General features: G+C 40.6%; 2 protein-coding genes across 4 annotated transcripts in view; both read right to left on the bottom strand.

Moving 5' to 3' along the window:
• Nucleotides 1-22437, bottom strand: part of LOC140460468 (4-galactosyl-N-acetylglucosaminide 3-alpha-L-fucosyltransferase 9-like) — a 139650-nt gene that overhangs the window by 30822 nt on the left and 86391 nt on the right. The gene's annotated exons all lie outside the window — the stretch shown is intronic.
• Nucleotides 12684-13767, bottom strand: LOC140454902 (4-galactosyl-N-acetylglucosaminide 3-alpha-L-fucosyltransferase 9-like). Its single transcript, XM_072549632.1, is given in 1 exon segment — nucleotides 12684-13767. A coding segment is annotated over 1 exon segment (1041 nt). The 3' UTR covers nucleotides 12684-12726.

Consider the following 22437-nt stretch of genomic DNA (forward strand, 5'->3'; position numbering starts at 1 on the left):
CAGATTGTTTTTCTGTAACTCACTTATTCTGACATGCACAGATGCCTGAAATGATCAAATCATCTGTTCCTAAATTTGCTCCTCATCCAACCAGTGCAATTGTCAATTTCTGCTGTATGCAGTAATTCCAAACATAAACTAACCACTCCCTCAGTTTTTAATATATGATTCTATTCCATTAAAATTTAATTGAAAATGCTTTCTGATGGCATTGTTCAGATTCCAAAAATGGCAGGTTTACCAATTTGTAATCACCTTCTTCTACTTTCTACATAACTACTGTATAACCAAACAGAATAAGTTCTTCAAATCTTTAGAGTGATTTTTTTTTGCCTTTCTTGGCTATCCTGGATTTAATAAGTATTTCAGTAATACGTTTGCAGTGGCAAATGTAGCTCTCAGCATTTGTTTGAAATGCATCACTTAAATATGGTTTGCATGTCAAAATATAATGGATTTTCCTAATAACTTTGTGCTCCCACAATAGAGATTTCTGTCAAGGCCACATATCATGAATGTGAGTGTGGATGACACACCCCGGCTGGATCATGGTTTTATATGACATTCTTTCAGTTCTATATGCATTATAAATTATTCAATATCAGACTTCCATCAAAGCTTTAACTATAAAATTTGCTTCAAAGGAATATCTTTCAATCAGAAAAAAAAATTGGCTGCCCTCTGCTGATGCCAGAAGAAAGGTCCCTTGCAGAATACAATCATCAGCCAGGGGTGAATTCCGGTTCACCAAATTGTTTTTGTACATTAGAGTTCAAACTCAGCAAATAAGAACTATTTTTTTCTGGGATGAGTAGAGTGGAAAATAATTCCAAATTCAAGATGACACAATGGGGTATATTTATCTGGTGATCTTCAAATCAACCTAATCTCAACCAAGTTATTTTCTTCCATGTATAAAAGGTGACATTTGACCAAGTATGATTTCAAAGAGTCGATGGTAATTAGGAGAAATGCCCCTCATTGGTGGAGTCGTATCTATCACAAAGTCAACCATCTCAGCTCAGGATAGTGTCCTAGGTCCCGCCATCTTCTATTACCTCATCAAAAATCTTCCCTCCATCACAGAGTCATATTTGGGGTGTTTGTTGATGATTGCACAATGTTCAGTACCACTTAATGCCTTCCCAGGCACTGAAGCAGTCCATGTCCAAACGCAGCAAGACTTGGAAAACATTCAGACATGAATCAGGCTCTCCAATGTGATCAAAATCTCGGTGCAAGGTTCCCGAATCTGGCACAAACACATGCAATAAGAGTGACGCGCTGCACAATAATGGACATGGGCCCAAGTTAAACTACATCTGTGAGCTGTGGGTACCAATGGGTAATTGTTTTAGACTGCAGAAAATTGACCCTTTTGCTGCACAAAGTTGATCGACATGTAGCTTAGGCCCTTTCTTTTAAATTGGAAAAGCATTGCCTCACCCTGTTTCCGTTACCTCCTTCACCTGTCCAATTCCTTTTATATTCTTTGAAATCTGACTCAGACATTTTATGCAATTCTATTTACACTTCAGCTTAGAAAGCAACTTGCTTGGTTTTCTGTATAAAAGGTTTACTTTCTGGTGGCAAAGTGAAGATAAAAAATAAACCTTTACAGATGAAGGTTCAAAGATGAAGGATAGAACAGATCCTTCAGCCCTCTGTTTCTACGCTGACCAACAAACACCAAATTACACTAATCCCATTTCCCTGCACTTGGTCTATAGTCTACTATATCCTGGCAATTTAAATACCCATCCAGATGCTTCTTAAATGTTGCAAGAGTTCTTGTCTCCACCATCCTCTCAGGCAGCATGTTCCATTACATCTACCACACTGAGGTGATTTTTTTTCTCAAATCTTTTCTCGACCGTTTGCTCCTCACCTTAAATGTATGTATCAATCAGATCTCCCACAGCCTCCAATGCTCTAAGGAAAACAAACCAGTCCTATCCAGTCTCTCCTCATAACTGAGACCTTTCATTCCAGGCAACATCCTGGTGAATTTCATGTGTGCCCTCTCCAATGCAATCACATCCTTCCAATCGAGTGATGGCCAGAACTCCACAAGGTATTCCATCAGTGGTCAAACCAATGTTTTATATTCTGGTATCTTGGTTCTCACTGGATTGTTCAATTCTCTAGCATATCGCACATTTAGATCAACCACAATTATGTCTTACACTAGCACTCTAAACAACTCTGACTCTGCAAGAATAAACAGTAAAAATGCCATTCTTCAATTAATGATATCTGTTTGTAAAAGGGAAAACAGAACGTTGTGCAGATCAGAATAATTTGGATATTGCTGGGTAAATGTATTCCACTGTGGCTGGGTTGGATTTGTCCAGCATTTTATGTGCAGGGCATTCCTGATCAACTTCCCACAATGTTAACTGGATGCCAGTGTTCTAAATGCACTGGAACAGCTTGGATAAGATATGGTTAGTTCAGGAGGACAGCTCCTTCAGTACTATTGCCAGAATGTTGTTAGGAGCTATAACCCTTATAATGTCCGATGCCTTTAGCTGTTTCTGGATTTCATGTGAAGTCAACTGCATTGTTTGAATGCTGGCATCTGTGATCCTGGGGACCACAGAAAGATGCCAAGATGGATCATACACTCAGCACTTTTAGCAGAAGACGCTGGCAAATAATTCAGGTGGGTCTTTTGCTTTCATGTGCTGGGATGCTGCATCACTGAGAATGGAAATGCTTGTAGAATCTCCTCCTCTAGTGGGGTGTGTAATTATATGTCATTACTCTCATGACTGGACTACAGATTAGCACTGATCATTTGGTTGTGGGATTACTTAACCCTGTATATTGTAGATTGCTTATGCTGTTTGACATGCAATTAGTTCAGTGTTGTACTTGCCCAACTTTGGCACCTTATTTTCAGGTACATCCTTGGTACCACTCCAAATTATGTCTTGCTATCAGCACTGAAACAGGGGTGATCCCTCGCTTGGTGGGAATGGTAGCATGCAGGATATACTGGGCCATGAGGTAACAGATTGTGGTTGAATGTAATTCTGTTGCTCATGATGAATATGGCCCACTGCATTTCATTAATGCTGAGTCTTAAGTTGCTGTTCAGATCAATTTAAGATCTAGATTAGAGTGGTGCTGGAAAAGCAAAGGAGGTCAGGCAGCATCCGAGGAGCAGGAAAATCGACGTTTCGGGCCTTTCATCAGGATTTTCCTGCTCCTCAGATGCTGCTTGACCTCCTGTGCTTTTCCAGCACCACTCTAACCTAGTCTCTGGTTTCCAGCATCTGCAGTCCTTGTTTTGACCTGTTTAAGATCTAAGCCATTAAACATGATGGCAGTGATTCAAATCATATGAGGGTATCCTCAAAATGAAGGCAACACTTTGTCTCCACAATAAATGTACAATAGCTAGACTTATAACATGGGCAGATACATCTGTTGCAAGTAGATTGGTAAGAATGAGGTTCAGTCTATGTTCAGTAGTGGTGCTACCAGGTAACTCTTGGTGATTAAAATTCCTCAGCCAGAAAACAACCAATGCGTCTTCCAAGTGAAGTTCAGTCTATCGGCTGAGAGAGGTGTTTTTGGTGGCAATCAGCAGGAGGTTTCTTTGCCCATTTTGACCTGATGCCATGAGACTTCATAGGTTCTGGAATCAATGTTGAGGACTCCCAGGGTAACGTCTTTCCAACTAGACCCCACTGTACCAGCATCCTGCTGTGACTGTCCTGATGGCAGGAGAGGAAACTCCCAGGACAGTGGTGTTTGGGACATTGTAAAATGTCATTGTTAGAATAACATGGCCAGGCTGTTTGTATGATTACTCTGTAGGACAGCTCTCTCAGCTTTTGTACAATTCCCTAGCTGTTAGTGCAGAAGACTTTATCTGGTTGTGAAGACTTGTGAAAACTTGTTGTTTCTCGTGCCTTACTTGATGCCAGGTGGTCTGTCTGGTTTCATTCACATCTTTTGGCTTTTTAGTGGTTTGATACAACTGAGTAGTTTGCTGATCATTTCAAATAGAAGTTTGGTCTGGAGTCACACATAGGCTAGATCAAGTGAATGTCAGCAAATACTGCTTCTCTAAAGGACTGGAGTTATTAGATTGGATTAGATTCCATACAATGTGGAAACAGTCCCTTCGGCCCAACAAATCCAAAACGACCCTCCAAAGAGTATCCCACCCAGACCCATTTACCCCTGACTAATGCACCTAACACTATGGGCACTTTAGCATGGCCAATTCACCTGACCTGCACATCTTTGGACTGTGGGAGGAAACTGGGGAACTCGGAGAAAACCCAAGCAGACACGGGGAGAATGCATAAACTCCACACAGACAGTTGCCCGTGGCTGGAATCAAACCCAGGTCCCTGGTGCTGTGAGGCAGCAGGGCTAATCATTGAGCCAGCCTGCCACCCATGAGACTCACTTTTAATTCAAAGTGTATTAACTGAATTCAAATTTCACGGTCTGCCACAGTGAGGTTAAAGCTGTGCCCCTGGACCATTAACCTGCTCGCTGTATTACGAGTGCAGTGATAATAACATTACATTACCTCCTCTGTACCACTCTTGAATACATTGCAACCTCAGAAAGTGCACAGTTTACAATTGTTTTTATTCATATTTCATCAGAAGATTGTGAATTATAACAAGGGAAAAATAAGAAATCTGCTTTATGATTGACAGAGAATATTTGACCTGTAAGGTCAGAGTTCAAAAAGCATATCTTGCCTTTAGATGTCTCAAACAGCCTCAAGGCAGCAAACAATATCATAATAGTGCATCTGAAAGCCATGAGAGGTTCAAAGATATCCATTGCTCCTGATGCAGTCTCCTCTACATTGGGGAGACTGGACGCCTCCTCGCAGAGCGCTTTAGGGAACATCTCCGGGACACCCGCACCAATCAACCACACTGCCCTGTGGCCCAACATTTCAACTTCCCCTCCCACTCTGCCAAGCACATACATGTCCTGGGCCTCCTCCACCGCTGCTTCCTCACCACCCGACACCTGGAGAATGAACGCCTCATCTTCCGCCTCGGAATACTTCAACCCCAAGGCATCAATGTGGACTTCACCAGTTTCCTCATTTCCCCTCCCCCCACTACCCCAGTTCCAACCTTCCACCTCAGCACCGTCCCCATTACCTGTCCTACCTGCCTATCATCCTTTCCACCTTTCCACTCCTCCTCTCTGACCTATCCCCACCCCTATTTACCTGTTGTACTCTTTGCTACCTTCCCCCACCCTCCTCTCTGACCTGTCACCTGCATCCCCACCCCCATTCACCTATTGTACTCTATGCTACTTTCTCCCTACCCTCCACACCACCCCCCCCCCCCACCCCACCCCCCCATTTATCTCTCCACTCTGCAGGCTCCCTGCCTCTATTCCTGATGAAGGGCTTTTGCCCGAAACGTTGATTTTCCTGCTGCTGATGCTGCCTGACCTGCTGTGCTCTTCCAGCACCACTCTAATCCAGACTCGGGTTTCCAGCATCTGCAGTCCTCGTTCTTACCTACCTCAAAGATCACACAACCTATTTTTTCAAAAACTCACATTATAAGGTTAATTCCACACAATTAATTTCATTCAGTAGATTAAAACATGACAATGGAATAGATTTTACATTGGACATAAAACTGAAGAAAACTCTTTTTGTAAAATGCGATGTTTCAATATTAATCAGAGTTCAGTCAAAATAAATCACATTTATTTAGAGTACAGAGAAAAATAGATACAATTTAACCAAAGACCATTTAAATACAAAGAGAGAAAAACAATTGAAGATTGCATTTATAAAGTCATTAGGTCAAGAGATTAATCATTCCTGTGAAATCCAATATCACAGCTTAGTGCTGCAAGAACATTCTTGTTTCCTATAAAACAGTTGGATGAGTAGGTACAATATATGAAATTAACTTATGATCTTAACACCAAGTTGTATTGTGGTTGATTGATTCCTTTAGAGCATTTAAATTATTTCCTCATGTTACTAAATGTGAGAAAGGGAGGTAGTTTTGTTACGCCAAGACATTTAAAGTTCATTTAAAGGAAGTTCTATTGTGTAATTATCACAAACTTAAAAATTTTAAATATTTGATTTTGAGCAGCCAATTAATTGAACTATTTCAGTGCATTTGTTTAGAAACTCAGTATTTCAAATTTCAAAAATTAAAAATAGGTCTCTCCAAAAACAGCACACAAATAAGTAAAGATAAGACTATAAATCATGCTGATGAAATGAAAAGCTTTTGCTAATTGCTCAAGGCAAACCACTCATGACATTAATGCTTATAGCTATCTTGCTGAAAGAAAGGCACAGCCTGCTAAGTGATATAAAAGAAGCTGTCTTTCTGATTGAGAAAGGATTCAAACTTTAGGCAAAGTCAGGTTAGCCTGCTTGACCAGCAGTTCCAATGCAATTTAAAACATTAACATGGTAGACCTCTAAAATATTTTGGATCAATTCATTTCAACCTAGCTATGGGTTTAAACAGTAAGAACATGGTGTGTTCTGTAAGCACTAATTGAAGGGGGCATTTTTCAACATACTTTCTGCAATACCTGCACTTGCAAGTCCTAAAGAAAACTCTCAAATTCCATTCTTTACTCTCCACAATGGTCGTGGGGCTACCACTTGATAGAGAGAATAGAGGGACCAGCTGCTAAAGGGCCTGGGACAATTATAAGTCCCAAGGCTTAATGATGATTCCCTACAAGTCCACCTCCAGGCTGAGGTTGATCGCTGGGACATACTCATACTTGCTGATCAGAAGAAGAGATTGCCCATCCAGACCACAGAAACCTGAATGGAAGTCTCAGTGTGAGAAGACACAGGCTTGTCCACTGGAAATAGGTGTAGTGTTACTACGGCTCAAAGACCTCTCATCACCTGCTTGGCTGAGTGCGTCACCATTTTGCAGATGGGTGTATATGAAAAAGTGCAGGGATGTGATGTGTACCAAGTGTGGAATTGCCTAGTATCTTGGGAAATGCATGAGGTGACATGAAGTAGACATGCTCTTCGTCATAACATTGGAGAATTCTGGGGTGGTTTATGAACAGTGACACTTTTCTTTGAGCAAATAACATTGGGAAAGAACATGTTGCACATCCATGAGAGATAAGACTTTTCCACATTGACTCATCATGATATCCCTTTTTTTAGACAGAGAAAAGGCACAAAGTACCTGAGAGTTTGTTCAAGTAGGTTGTGTGGCTGAACTAATCTGATGATTTTCATGTCAGCAGATGAAGAAGCGCTGGAGTCAGCTCTGTGGTGGTGAGATTTCAATGGCACACTGCTTTGTCCCACAAAGGTAGGGTAAAATGGGCTAAGGGGAAGGTAACAAGGAGGTAGTGTTTATGCATTTGGACATAGGAAGGGAATGTGTGCATCAATATCTAAGGCAATGAGGCTTAAATGTTGGATAATATTTCCTGCTGTTGCATGTGTTGATGTTTTTAGGGACAGTGTTTCTGTGAAGTCATCTCAAATGGTAATAATGGCTCTCGTTCTCTTTGCTTCCCTCACATTTATAACCTGGGCAGCTACAGCCACAGGCCCCAATGGACCCATGTTAACTTTTGAAGGGCAGGAGATTTTGAGGCCGCAGCACAAGCAAAGATCCATGCCCCTGGTTGTTTGTACACAGATTGGCTATAAGGAATCTACATGCCAGTATGAGCTCATGAAAGTGGCAAGGCTAGATACACAGAATGAGACAATGCAGGCCTCTGGAAATGGCATGAATGCTTCACATGACCAGAATGCTGACCCCCAAATTGAAGAGGAGCTGTCCACCCGGTGGAAGATATTGGATGTACAGTATGATAAAGAAATGGCAGAGATTCCAGAGAGTTTGCACTCAATGGCCTAGACAGTGGAGAAGGCCATCCAGACCATAGCCCTTTGATCACTCATTCTCTATAAAGCATAACTTCATTGAGCAATTGAGGACTAAACCTGGCAGCTCACTAACTGTCTAAAGGTTAAAACTGTCATCATCCAAATTGTTGGGGAAAAGGAGCATGTATCTCTTGCTTCAATTTAACTGCTTCCTTGCTCCTGGCAAGTGTTCAAAATGACTCTTTTCCACCTGTGTTGACCATTTGCTACATAGACTGGAGTTCTGCAATAAATGACAAAAAAAATTTTCAGCAGATGATTGAGTCTTAGTAGCATTTGGATAACAGAAAATATTGTGACTAGAAGCTGTGGAACTTGGACAAAGTCAGCTCATTGACTTTGTATCCACTATGTTTAAGGATCAAATATGATCAATTCTAAATAAAGCCTTGCTATCCCACTCAAAGGAGGTAGATAGTTAGTGTTTATAAATTTCATTATTTTAAACTGAAATCTAAATGAAATAGTGTTTCTCCAGTTAAAATACAGTTTAAAAAAGAGTGTGAAAGGAGAAAGTGGCAGACCAGTTCAGAGAGAGAAAGAGAGAGAGAGAGAGACGAGTACAAAAGTTTGAAAAGAGCTTGAGAGAGTAAGAGAGCAGTGTACCAGTCTATAGCTTCAAAGGGAAGTCACCATGTTCCAAAGAAATCAAAGCATGATGTTACAGGGAAACAAGGGACTGCTTGGTAACTTTTGCCTTGTTTCACCTCTTATTAGCAATTTACTAGTAATTATAAGATTGACTAGTAGTAGCAGCAGTACAATTTATTATCAGTGGTAAAACATCATAGTAGCAGGGCTTATCAATCAGTTACTGGGACGCATTGTTCCAGAAAGGAATCATACCCTAAAGGATAGGATGTTCTGATTTAGTCGTTGATCAGGGACAGGCAGGTATGAGTGGGAGTGAGGCATGTAAGCACATCGAGGTAGAATTGGAGGAGTCTCAGTGTCTGTAAATGTCCAACAGGATTGACATTCTTGCAGTTTGCATTGATGACAGTATATGAGCAAGATACTGTCACTGAGCATACTGATCATGGTACCTTAGTGCAGGAAGCCACACAGGTAGAGGCATTAGTAGGTAGTAATGGCCAGTATAATCACGGTGCAGTCAAAGTTCTTTGTAGGACAGAGTGTATAAACTTAAGATTGCAAAATCTGATAAAGCCAGAAATTGCAAAAATAGTAAAAAACATAAATTAAAGTCTCTAAATTCAAATAGCTATAGCAATTGTAAAAAAAAGGACAAAGAGGAACTAAATATATAAAACCTGATAGTCATTGGAATGACATGATGCAAGATGACCAAGGAGATGACCTGAATATTTAGATATCTGAAAGGTGAGAAAAGACAGTGAACTAGCTCTGTTAATTAAAGATGGCATTAGTACAGTAGTGAGATTTGAATTTAGCTTTAAAAAGCAAATGTGGTATCAACTTGAGCAGGGGTAAGAAATATGAAAGGTAAGAGGTCTCAGTGGGAGTCATAGATAGACTCCATAACAGTATAAATTCTGTCTGACAGAGTATACTGGAAGAAGTAAATGGAGTGTGTGTGAAAAGTACTTCAATAGCCATAGGCAAATGTAATATAGATTGGGCAAATCAGATTTGCAAATATAGCAAGAAAATGTGCTCTTGGAGTATATTCAAGACAATATCTTAGTGCAGTATATTGTAGCATAAGTCATGGAGCATGAAACAGGCTATTCCAGATCTCGTTCAGTGAGATAGGATTGATCAAGAACCTCACAGTTAAGAAACCTCCAGCAGACAGTGATCATAACTAGATAGAATTTCACGTCCAGGTTGAATCTTAGTTTCAGATGAGAAACCTAGGACTAAGGTTACTGCTTTAAACCTAATAAAGGTATTTAGAAGAAATTTAAGGTAGTGTTAGCAAAAGGGAATTGGAAAACTAGACTAATAAGTGGGACAGCACAGACACAGAGGCAGAATTTCCAAGTGATTTTTAATAGCTCAGACATAATTTACCTTAATGAGATGGACGACAATTTTTTGGGGAAGAATGCTTACTTCATGGCGGCATAGCAGTTCAGTGCTGCCTCACAGTACCAGGGACCCAGGTTCGATTCTAGCCTCGGGCAACTGTTCATGTGGAGTTTGCACATTCTCCCTGTGTATGCGTGGGGTTTCTCCTGGTGCTCAGTTTCCTCCCACAGTCCATAGGTGTGCAGGTTAGGTGAACTTGCCATGCTAAATTGCCCACAGCGTTCAGGGACATGCAGGTTAGAGGCATTGGTCGGGGGAAATGTAGAGTAATAGGGTAGGGAAATGGGTCTGGGTGTGATATTTTTCGGAGGGTTGGTGTGGACTTGTTGAGCAAAATGGTCTGTTTCCACACTGTGGGGATTCTATAAATAAAAAATTCTATAAGAATGCATAAATGAGTAAGTTAAGGGTATCTGAAACTTAAAGAAACACTGTACAGTACAAATTTGCAAAGATTAATGGCATTTCAGAAAATTTTACAGAGTTTTAAAAAACCAAAAAGACAAATTAGAATATGAGAGAAGTATAAAATCAGTCATTAAGAGCTTCTACTCATGTATAAATAGGGAAATAAATAACCAATACAATTGTTAGCATTAGTGAGTCTGGTGACTAATAATGGAAAACAAAAAAATAAAGGAAGGGTTAGACAGATTCTTGTGTATGTCATCACTGTAAAAGACTTAGAAAACTTAGGTACTTGAAAGTCAAGAGGCAAAAGGGAAAGAAGAAATCAAAATATTCACCATCATAAAGGAAAGGATTTTGGGAGAATATTCAACCAAAAAGCTGACAAGACCCTAAGTGCTGATGGTCTGCATCCTCGGGTCTTAAATGAAGTGTCTACAGAGATAAGAGATTGCTTATACTCTTCCAAAACCTCTCAGCTTCTTGAAGCGTTCTAGTTGATTAGAAAATATCAAACTTATCACCTTTATATAAGAAAGGAAGGAGGCAGACAACAAGATATATAGGCCATTTGGCCGAACATCTGTTATAGGAAATTTGTAGGACTCCATTATTAAGAGGAACAGCAGGATATATAAAATTATAATGGGATCAGGCAGAATTAGTATGGTTTTGTGAAAGGAAAGTCATATTTTTCAATTGATCAGAGTTTGTAAAGAAGCAACAAACAAGGCAGATAAGATGAACATGCAGATGTTGTTTACATGGATTTCCAAAGGTATTTCTTAAAGTGAAATATCAAAGGTTAATGGATAAAATAGTGCTCCTGATGTAGCAGGTAACACATTGGCATGATTAAGGATTTGCTAGCCCACAGAAGTCTTTGTTGGGTTGGCAAAGTCTAATTAGCAAAGTACCACAGGCTTCAATGGGGCCTCAGTTATTTACAATCAACATCAATAACTTGGAAAAAGGAACCAAATATTGATTATGTAGATGACACCAAGATAGGCAGAAAAGTAAGTTATCAAGAGTCTATAAATTGATCTAAGAAGGCTAGGCAAATAGTTTAAAAATTACTAGATGATGTATTATGTGCATTTTAATTAGGAAAAATAGAAAATCATTAAAATAAAGAAAGATTGCAGCACTCAGTTGGACAGATGGATCTGGGTCTCCTGATACACCATTGTTAAAGTACAGCTCTGGCAAGTGATGAGGAAGGTCAATGGAGTGTTGGTGTTTATTATAAAGAGAGTAGAATATAAAAGTGCTGAAGTGGTTGTTGATACAAACCTATAGTTTCTGAGTACTCATCTTTGATTTTTTCTTTCATTCCAGGTACACATCAACACAACTAACAAAAGCTGATTTAAAAATAAATTGAAATACTTATCTTGGTAATTTTTTACATATCCCAATCTATACTTTCATTCAAAACTTTTCACTTTTGTTTGTCTACTGGTTGTTATTCACTTCAATAAAATAGGTTTGACATTTATTGCTTGCCCTTGATTGTCAGCTGATGCAGCCAAAATGTTGGGAAACATTGCTCTGTCTGTGTAGGGACTTGACCAGGCCAAATCAGGAGTACAACAACCAGGTTCGGTCTCCTTACTCAAAGAAAGGATCGAACTGCATCAAACGGATTGTTAGAATTCTCTTCTTGAGCTGGAGTGAAGGGGTTTGGGGGGGGGGGGGGGGGGGGGTGCGAGAGGAGGATGTTGAGCCATTGCTTTTATTAAAAATTGAGTTCTTTGGAATTTTAACAGTTAAGGGGGGGTCAACGGTGGTGGGAGGCAGGCAAGAAAGTGGATTTGAGACCACACTTAGATCTGCCATGATCTTATCGAATTGCAGAACAGTCCTGCAGGTTGAAAGACCTAGTCCTGCTCCTGAGTCATAGTTCTTATTTCTTAAGTTCCAGATTGGTATATAATCCATTTCACAGCACTTTCTTCTTAAATTTGTAAATGTTATTTTTCCTAATGTTGTCTCCACAATGGCAATGACAGATCAAATTCTTTGTGAAGTTTCTTTAACATAATAAGCTTGTAAACTAATTTCATTTTCCAGTAGATGTCCCTCTCAGATTAGAAGTCCATGTCAGGGACTTAAATGTTTTATATAACTTAATACAATGGAGGCCAGAGGATATTTTATTTTTGGGGGTCAATAAAATAATTGGTTGAAAATATTTTCTCTTTGGGGAAAGACGTTAATTCAATCCAATTGGTATGACTGATGATCCGTGGTATTTACTGGAATTTAATTCCAAAATCCTTTCTCCAAACTGGAAAACGATCAATTGCTAATGATCCATGACAGTAATCAGAGGCATGTTTTCAAATTCAGTCCCAAAACCAGTTCTCCAAACTAGAACATGATCAATATTCTTGATGTCGTTTTATATTCTCACACACGTTACATGCATGCTCATCCCAGAAACGAGTCATCCGCACTGTGTAATACTTTCTCCATTTGAAGTAGTTCATGTACAAGTCCTCATTATCGTTCAACATGTGCAGGTAAGCTGCAAGTTCCTGAGCTGATTTGAAATCATCCACATGAATGAAGGAATCGGCTGGAATGTAATTTTCATAGTTTTTCCTCGATGGCCCCAAGACCACGGGCACAGTGCCAGCAAGCAAGGCGTTGTAGAGCTTTTCAGTTATGTAATCCTCATGTATTGAGTTTTCAAAGGAAAGGTAGAACTTACATTTAGATATTGTAGGGATCAACTTTTCATTGCTCAAGCGGTCCCCAAAGGCTTGCCCATATGTGTTGATTTCAATATATTTGTAGAGTTCATTATAATACTTCACTCTGGCATGGTTAGAGTTCCAGTTGCTTACAACCCAACATACAAGATTGCTTTTACTGGGCAATTCAAAATCTATTGGGACTTTGCTCATTGTTAGACACCCATAAGGCACCTGGATATCTGAATTCCGCCGATATGTCAAAGTCAGGTTGAAGAGTTGGTCGAGTCCTGTCCTTTTTGGAGCATGCGTGGGTGACTCCAGATTCATCCAAACCCATTTTAGAAACCTTGGCCGAGGTTGTGTGGGCAAGTTGGACAAGTCCCCAGTTATGTCTCTGTGATGGAAAAGGACAGCGTGCGACTTGTTAAAGAGGCTCCTATGCACAGTCAAGTGACAGTCATGGATGTTAAACTCCGATTTACAAGAATCGAGCTCAAATGTCTGACCGAAAGGCCAAAGCTAAATCAGCACAATAGTTTTATTCTCCTCAGCACCTGTCCCAAAAATACTCTTCACGCCTGGTGCTGATGTGGCAAATTCCAGTGGAGCATAAATCCAGGTGTTGGATGGTTTTACATACAGCAATGCAGCTAAAAAACAGCTCAAAGTGATGAGAGTCATGAACAGGAAACAGAAAATCCCTTTGTTGGATGCTGATGTCATAACATCTCCTGAAAAGTGAAAAAATGAAGACTATTAGGATCTTGAGAACATTGTGTCTCTTGCCTTCTGCATCAAGGTTCAGAAAATTTGAATAGCAGCATCCCTAATGGGATGTTGGTTATTTACAGAGGAAATATAAGAGAAGGGAATAAGAATAGAAGATGAGTAACTTGAAGATGAGAGATGAATTCAAGGAAAATGCAAGCAAGCAGAATGAAGAAAATGGGCATTTGAAAATCCCACATAAAGTCAAGTAGAAGGAGTAAGGAAATTTATAATACTGCTTCAACTAAATTCTGCTGAGAAATGGACTGGACACTGTGTCTGTCGGGCTGTGAAGCATTTTGTTCAGTGTGTTGTGTTTTCTCAACTTCCAAGTGGCCAATTTTCCAGGGAAGAGAAAGAAAATATTGCAAAGACACTAGAAAGTTCTCCTTGAAGTGAGGCAACATTGATACAGGAACAGTTGAGGAACAATAGAGGACTTTCAAATAAGGTTTTCACAGTGCTCAAGGAAAGTGTATTCCGGTCAAAAACAAGGATAGCAAGGGTAGGAAGAGCCAGCCTTGGATAACCAAGGAAATAGAGGAAGGCATAAAATTAAAAGCTAAGGCTTACAAAGTAGTTAACAGTAATGGGAAACAGGAAGACTGAGACAACTTTAAAAAGCATAAAAGAATTACGAAGCAAACAGTAAAGAAAAGTTAGTCTATGAATGCAAACTAGCATAGAATATAAAAACAGGTAGGAAAAGTTTTCATAAATATATAAAATGGAAAAGGGTGGCTAAAGTGGATGCCGGTCTCTTGCAGGATGAGAGAGGGGAATTAATAATGGAAATGCTGACACTATTTTGTGTCAGTCTTCATAGCGGAAGATGCGTCGAACATGCCAAAGAATGATGTTAAGGATACAATGGGAAGTGAGGACCTCAATTCAATTCTTATCACTAAAGGGTAGTGTTGAGCAAACTTGAGGGTCAAAAGGTAGATAAGTCCCGTGGTCCTGAGTGGGCAAGGGTCTGGCAGATGGAGTACAATGTTAGTAAATGTGAGGTTATCCACTTTGGAAGTAAAAAAAAGTAGGTCAGAGTATTATTTACATGGTGAAAGATTGCAGCATGCTGGTGTGCAGAGGGACTTAGAAGTGCTCAAACATGAATTGCGAAAAGTTGATTTGCAGGTACAACAGGCTATCAGGAAGGCAAATGGAATATTGACTTTCATTGTGACAGGGATTGAATTTAAGAGCTTGGGAGGTTCTGTTGTACTTGGGCAAGGTGTTGGTGAGGCCACACCTGGAGTATTGTGTGCAGTTCTGTACTTGAGGAAGGATATATTGGCTTTGGAGGTAGTGCAGAGGAGGTTCACCAGGTTGATTCCAGAGAAGAGGGGGTGACCCTTTGAGGAGAGGTTGAGCCACCTGAAAATGTACTCACTAGAATTTAGAAAAATGAGAGGGCACCTTATAGAAACATATAAAATTTAGAAGGGATTGATATGATAGAGGCAGGCAAGTTTTTTTCTGCTGGTGGGTGAGTCTAGGACTAGGGGACATGGCCTCAAGATTGGGGGAGTAGACTTAGGACAGAGTTGAGGAGGAGCTGCATTTCCTAGTGAGTAGTGAATCTATGGAATTGTCTGCCCAAGGAAGCAGTAGAGGCAGCTTCATTAAATATATTCAAGACACAGTTGGATGGATTTTGCATGATTGGGCAATTAAAGGTTATGGGGATAATGCGGGTAGAGGAGCTGAGACAATGGATAGATCAGACATGATCTTAATGGCGGAGCAGGCTCAATGGGGCAAATGCCCCAATCTTGCTTCTATTACTATTAAACTATGACTGTTTGGAACTTTGCGCCACTTGCTCATAACAGGCATGTTGTTCATCAGGTTGCATTGTGCTTTGAATCCTAATGCATTAATGATGAGACAGAGATGGTGGCAGAGGAAAGAAAAGGCAGCAGATCCTGCACTCTGGGTCCCACTACCTCATAGGTGTCCCTGCCTCATGCGAGCAATGATCTCAGGGTTTGGAGTCAGCCTGTTCAATTACATGAAAACCCATGGATGAAAATCACAACCCGAGCAGAGGCCATCTTCAAATTGAGGAACAATCAATGATGATTAAAGAATGAATGGAATTAAATTTTGCACAGATTTCGAGGGCAGACAGGTTTAGCCCACTGGCTGGACAGGAATGATGGAAGGAGCTCTGAGATAGCAGGTTGACCCAATTCCTTCCAAAGACATCAATCAGAAACCAGCAGATGTGCTTTCTTGATGGTGCCTCTATTGAGGCAGTGGCTGCTTCAAGAAGTTTACCCACTTGAAACCAAGGAACCAGGAGGCAGGTGACTAATGCAGAGAAGGAGGTTCACAAGATGGAACAGATTAGCACCAAGGTCAGGGAGGCAGCTGTCAGTGGGAATCCCCTGCCAACTTCTTGATGTCAGGTGTTTTGAAAAGGTACTGACTGCCTGAAAATGTAGGGCTCCACTACTGCTCAAACACTCCCAGAAACCTTCAGGCTTCCCAGATGTTAAGTACCCAATGGTTGAATATCAGGCACAGAGCGATGAAATCCACTTCGGACATAGACTTAGGAAGAAAGCAAAATTCCTGTCTGTCACCGTCTGCTCAGATAAATGTCATAAATGCCAGTCACAGAGTCATTACAACTGAGAAGGAAACCAATAAGCACATCTAGTTTATGCAGACATCAGGAAAGTCAATCAGTCCATTTTCTAGTTCTATTTCCTACACCCTAGAATCAGAATCCCTACAACACAGAAGCAAGCCTTTTGACCCATCGAGCACATACCAACCCTCTGAAAAGTATCCCATGCAGACTCACCCCCTACCCTATCCCTGTAACCCTGCATTTCCCATGGCTAATACACCTAATCTGCACATCTCTGGACACTATGGGCAATTTAGCATGGCCAATCCACCTAACCAGTACATCTTTGGACTGTGGCAGGGAATTGGAGCACCTGGAGGAACCTCATGCAGACATGGGGAGAATGTGCTAACTCTATAGTCAGTCACCCGAGGGTAGAATCAAACCCAGGTCTCTAACACTGTGCCAACCACTGAGTGACTGCACCACCCATTTGTGACTTATAAAATTTACTTCCCTTATACCCATTCAATTCCTTTAGAAATCACCCAATGTCTCTGCTTTTAACATCTTTTACTGGCAGTGGTTAAGAAGTCATTATCACTTGTTGTGTAAAATACTTCTTCTCCACAACGTCCTATGTACTTCTCTGAAGCTATGAAGACTTGTCCTTGTACCATCATCATTTTGTAAACTTTTATCAAGTCACCCTTCATTCTTTGATGTTTAAGTGAAAACAAACTAAATTTGTCCAATCTCTCCTTACAGCTCATACACTCCAAACTAGGCAACATCCTGGTAAACTGTTTCTGTACCCTCTCCAAATCCTCCACATCCTTCTGGTCGAGTGGTGACAAGAGCTGTAAACAATATTCCAAATGTTGCCTAACTGATGTCCTATACAGCTGTAACATGACTTGCCAATTTTTATATTCTATGCCCCAACCAATGAAGGCAAGCATGCCATATACCTTGGCATGTGGGAGGAACTGGGTAGAATTGACTAGGAGAGGAGCCTAGCAGGAAAGACAATGGGACAGTAATGGCAGGAGTTTCTGGGAGTACTTCAGGAAACAGAGCAGAGTTTCATTCCGAGGAAAAAGAAGCATGGTACAGAGAGGATGAGGCAACCATGGCTGACTAGGGAAGTCGGGAATAGCATTAAGGCAAAAGAGAAAGCTTATAATGTGGCAAAGGGCAGTGGGAAACCAGAAGATTGGGAAGCTTACAAAGATCAACAGAGGGCAACAAAAAAAAAAAGAAATAAGGAGGGAGAAGATTAAGTATGAGGGTAAGCTAGCCATTAATATAAAAGAAGACTATAAGAGTTTTTTTAGATATATAAAGGAAAAAAGAGAGGCAAAGATGGACATTGGGCCACTGGAAAATGCCGCTGGAGAGATAGTAATAGGGAACAAGGAAATGGCTGAAGAACTGAATAATTGCTTCGGTGTCAGTCTTCACGGTGGAAGACATAAGTAATATCCCAAACATTTAAGAGAGTGAGGGGACAGAGCTGAGTATGGTGGCCATCACCAAGGCAAAGGTGCTAGAAAAACTGAATGGCTTGAAGATGGATAAGTCACCTGGACTACAGCCCAGAGTTCTAAAGGAGATAGCTGAAGAGATAGTGGAGGCATTAGCGGTAATCTTTTAGGAATCGCTAGAATCAGGGAGGGTCCCAGAGGACTGGAAAATTGCTAACATGCTTGTTTTAAAATGGAGTAAGGCAAAAGATAGAAAATTGCAGACTGATTAGCCTAACCTCAGTTGTGGATATGATCCTGGAATTGATTGTGAAGGATGAGATTTCTGAATACTTGGAAGTGCTTGGTAAAATAGGGCAAAGTCAGCATGGTTTCATCAAGGAGAGTCAAATTTGTTCGAACTCTTTGAGGAATTAACAAGCAGGTTATACCAAGGTGAGCCAATGAATGTTATCTACCTGGACTTCAAGAAGGCGTTTGACAAGGTGCTGCACAGGAGGCTCCTGAGTAAGATAAGGGCCCATGGTGTCTGAGGAAAGGTGCTAGCATGGATAGAAGCTTGGCTATCTGGTGGAAAGCTGAGAATGGGGGTAATAGGGTCCTTCTCAGGATGGCAGATGGCGACAAGTGGTGTTCCACAAGGCTCAGTCTTGGGACCACAACTTTTCACTTTATACATTAACAATCCAGATGAAGGAACTGAGAGCATTCTGGCTAAGTTTGCAGATGATAAAAAGATAGGTAGAGGGACAGGTAGCACTGAGGAGGTGGGGAGGCTGCACAAGAATTTGAACAGGTTAGGAGAGTGGGCAAAGAAGCATCAAATGGAGTACAACATGAGAAAATGTGAGGTCAGACATTTTGGTAGGAAGAATAGAGACATGGTCTATTTTCTAAATGGGAAGAAAATTCAGAAGTCTGAAGTGCAAAGAGACTTGGGAGTTCTAGTCCAAGATTCTCTCAAGGTAAACTTGCAGGTTGAGTCAGTAGTTAGGAAGGCAAATGCAATGATGGCATTTATTTTGAGAGGTCTTGAATATGAAAGCAGAGGTGTGCTTCTGAGGCTCTATAAGGTTCTGGTCAGACCACATTTTGAATATTGTATGCAGTTTTGCATCCCATATTCTATGAAGGATGTACTGGCCCTGGAGTGTGTTCAGAGGAGGTTCACAAGAATGATCCCAGAAATAGAAAGCTTAATATATAAGGAACATTTGAGGACTCAGGGTTTATACCTTGATGGAGTTTAGAAGGGTGAACAGGAATATAATTAAAACATACAGAAGACTGAATGGCCTGGCCAGAGTGGATGTTGGGAAGATGTTTCCATTGGTAGGAGAGACTAGGACCAAAGAGCACAGCCTGAGAGTAAAGGGAAGACCTTATAGAATGGAGATAAGGAGAAGCTTCTTCAGCCAGAGAGTAGTGAATCTATGGAATTCGTTGCCACAGAACACTGTGGAGGCCAAGCCACTGAGGTAGATAGCTTGTTGAGTATCAAAGGGATCAAGGGTTATGGGGAGAAAGCAGGAGAATGGGGTTGAGAAACTTTTCAGCATGATTGAATGGTATTTTCTACTCGATAGGCTGAATGGCCACATTTCTGCTCCTATGTCTAATGATCTTATCGTCTTTTTGACCACCTTATTCACTTGCTGCCACTTTTATACATTGATGCTACTAAGGTATCCATCATTTTCTGCATACTTCCCTCCTGCATTAGATCTTGCAAAATGCATTTGTCTGGATTAAACTCCATCTGCCAAATTTCTGCGCCAATCTCTAGCCTATCTATATCCAAATGCTGGCAAATGGGACTAGATTAATTTAAGATCCTGTACATCACTATGATTCTGCTGTATCCTCTGGCAATCCTCCTCACTATCCCCTAATCTTTGTGTCATCTGCAAACCTACTAATCAGGAAATCAGGCTATATTCTCCTCTGAATCATTTATATATAGTACAGACAATTGGGGTTGCAGCATTGATCCCTGCAGAACACCACTGCTCACAGATCTCCAATGTGAAATATATCCTTCCACTGCTCCTGTTTGTCTTCCACAACCACACCAATTCTGTATCTGTTTAACAACTCACCATAGATCCCATGTGACTTCATCCTTTGTATCACTTTTCCATGAGGGACCTTGTCAAAGGCCTTGCTAAAGTCCAAATAGGTGGCATCTGTCACCCTGGCCTAATCAATCATCTTTGTTGCTTCCTCAAAGAAAATCAATCAAGATTGTAAGACACGACCTTCTCCATGCAAAGCCATGCTGCCTATTGCTAATGATTCCAGAGTTTTCCAAATGCGAGTAAATTCTATCCCTAAGACCCTTCTCTAATAACTTCCCTACTCTGATGTAAGGCTCATTGGCCTGTAATTTCCTGGATTATCCCTGTTATTCTTCTTAAACAAAAGAACACCATTGGCACTTGTTAAGTTCTTTGGGACTTTTCCTGTGACTAAAGAAGATCCAACAATTTTGTACAAGGCCCCAACAAATTCATCACCTGCTTCCCTCAGCATTCTGGGATAGATCCTGTTAGGTCATGGGGACTTATCTACCTCAATGTTTTTAAAACACCAAAAACCTCCTCCTTTCCTGTATAGGAACCGATGACACAACCCAATGCACAAGTAACCAAACTGACGTCTCTCACTCTTACTCCCTCTTTTCCTAGGAGACTACAATATCAAAAACCAAGTGCTTTTTCTCTCTCCGGGCATTCTTCCAGTCATTGTATTAATATGTGTCTTCTTTTTCCTTTGCCAGATTCTGAAACTTTGGAAACTGTTAATATTCTAATCAGTGACAGTTGGTAACAGCACAGCTTCTGGATAAAGCTGTTATTCTGACCAACATGTAGCTGTTACTAATTGTACTTGATTAGTAGTGCAAGATGATGTCTTTGCAGTTTGGCTATTGGTCCCAATGTAATGATAGTCCTAATTTCATTCACTTTAATTAGGTTATTTTACTCACCTAGTAAATCTAAACTTGCTTCCACAAAATGAACTCAGAAATGATAAACCAGTCAAGTTGCCAGTACTATATAAAAACTGAAAGAACTGCGGACGCTAAAAATCAGAAACAAAAACAAACGTTGGTGGCAAAGCTCAGCAGGTCTGGCTGCATCTGTGAAGAGAAATCAAAATTAATGTTTTCGATCCAGTGACCCTTCCTCAGAACTGTCCTCAGGAAGGGTCACAAGACCCAAAATGTCAACTTTGATTTCTCTGCACAGATGCTGCCAGACCTGCTGAGCTTTTCCAGGAACTTCTATTTAAGTTTCCAGTCGTACTCACTTGGCAAAAAAGAACAAACAACTAATGCTGGAAATCTGAAACAAAAACAGAAATGGCTGGGAAAACTCTGGAGAGAAAGTGGAGCTACGTTTCTGGTCCGGTGACCCATCGGAGAATAACTCACTTGGCCTTCATCTGATAAAACCCGCTGCAGGGAAGGGAAGGGAAGGCTGAAGTGGTGTAAATGGATTTTCAAAAAGCATTTGAAGCAGTGACACACAACAGACATCTAAGTCATGTTATAGATTGTGGAGCAAAAGAGACAGTAACAACATGGATACAAAATTAGCTCAGGGATAGGAAACAGAATAAAGTGATTAATAGCTCTTTTTTGGACTGGAAGGAGGTTTGTCGTGGCATCAGTACTGGAAGCCTTACTTTCCCTGAAGTATATAAATGATCTGAATCTTGGTGTGTTTCAGAGTCTGTAGGTACTACAAAACTTGGGAGAACTGTAAACTAAAGAAGGTGATGTAGAACTTCAAACTGGTATTGACAAGTTGGTGGAGTGGCAGAATAAGCTGCAGATGAAATTCAATGCAGAGAAAAGTGAAATAATCCATTTTGGTGCAGTAGTTCTAGGCACCATTGGACAGAGTGCAGGAGTGGTTGAAACAGTTTCCCTTGAGGAGGAGATCTGTTAGAAGTTTTCAAAATTATGAGGGGTCTTGATAGAGAGGATGGGGAGAAGCACATCCCACTTTTAAACAGATCACGGATCAGAGCAAAACAAATAAATTTGAATTGAGAATTAACTTTCTCACTTAATAAGTAGTTCAGGTATGGAATGCACTGTCTGGAAATGTGGTGGAGACAAGTACAAGGCGGGCACTGAAGAAGACATTGGTTGATTATTTAAATAGGAAATATGTTCAGGATTATGGGGAAAAGGAAGAAGATTGGCACAAATGTAAAATATTTAGAGAACCACTACAAACACAATGTGCTGAATGGCCTCCGTCTTCATTGCAGCAATTTTTTGATTCTGTTTACATTTGTTGCCATATTGGAAGTAAATGCAACATAGCGATGTCTGAGAGCATGCTTATTATAGGAAGACAAGTTTATCACAGTTGGTTAGAGAGTCCTAATGACAACTCTGGCAAGCTACTCCAATGCTGAAAGGAAAACTCTTACTCTATGGAATACAAACGGTCAACACGCAAAAATTTGGAAAGTATTTCATTGTTCACCAGTTATAAGCAATCAAAATAATCTATCATAACCTCTCACAGGGGCACCTCC

This window comes from Chiloscyllium punctatum, chromosome 3 (assembly GCF_047496795.1).
Source record: "Chiloscyllium punctatum isolate Juve2018m chromosome 3, sChiPun1.3, whole genome shotgun sequence".
Taxonomy (NCBI): domain Eukaryota; kingdom Metazoa; phylum Chordata; class Chondrichthyes; order Orectolobiformes; family Hemiscylliidae; genus Chiloscyllium; species Chiloscyllium punctatum.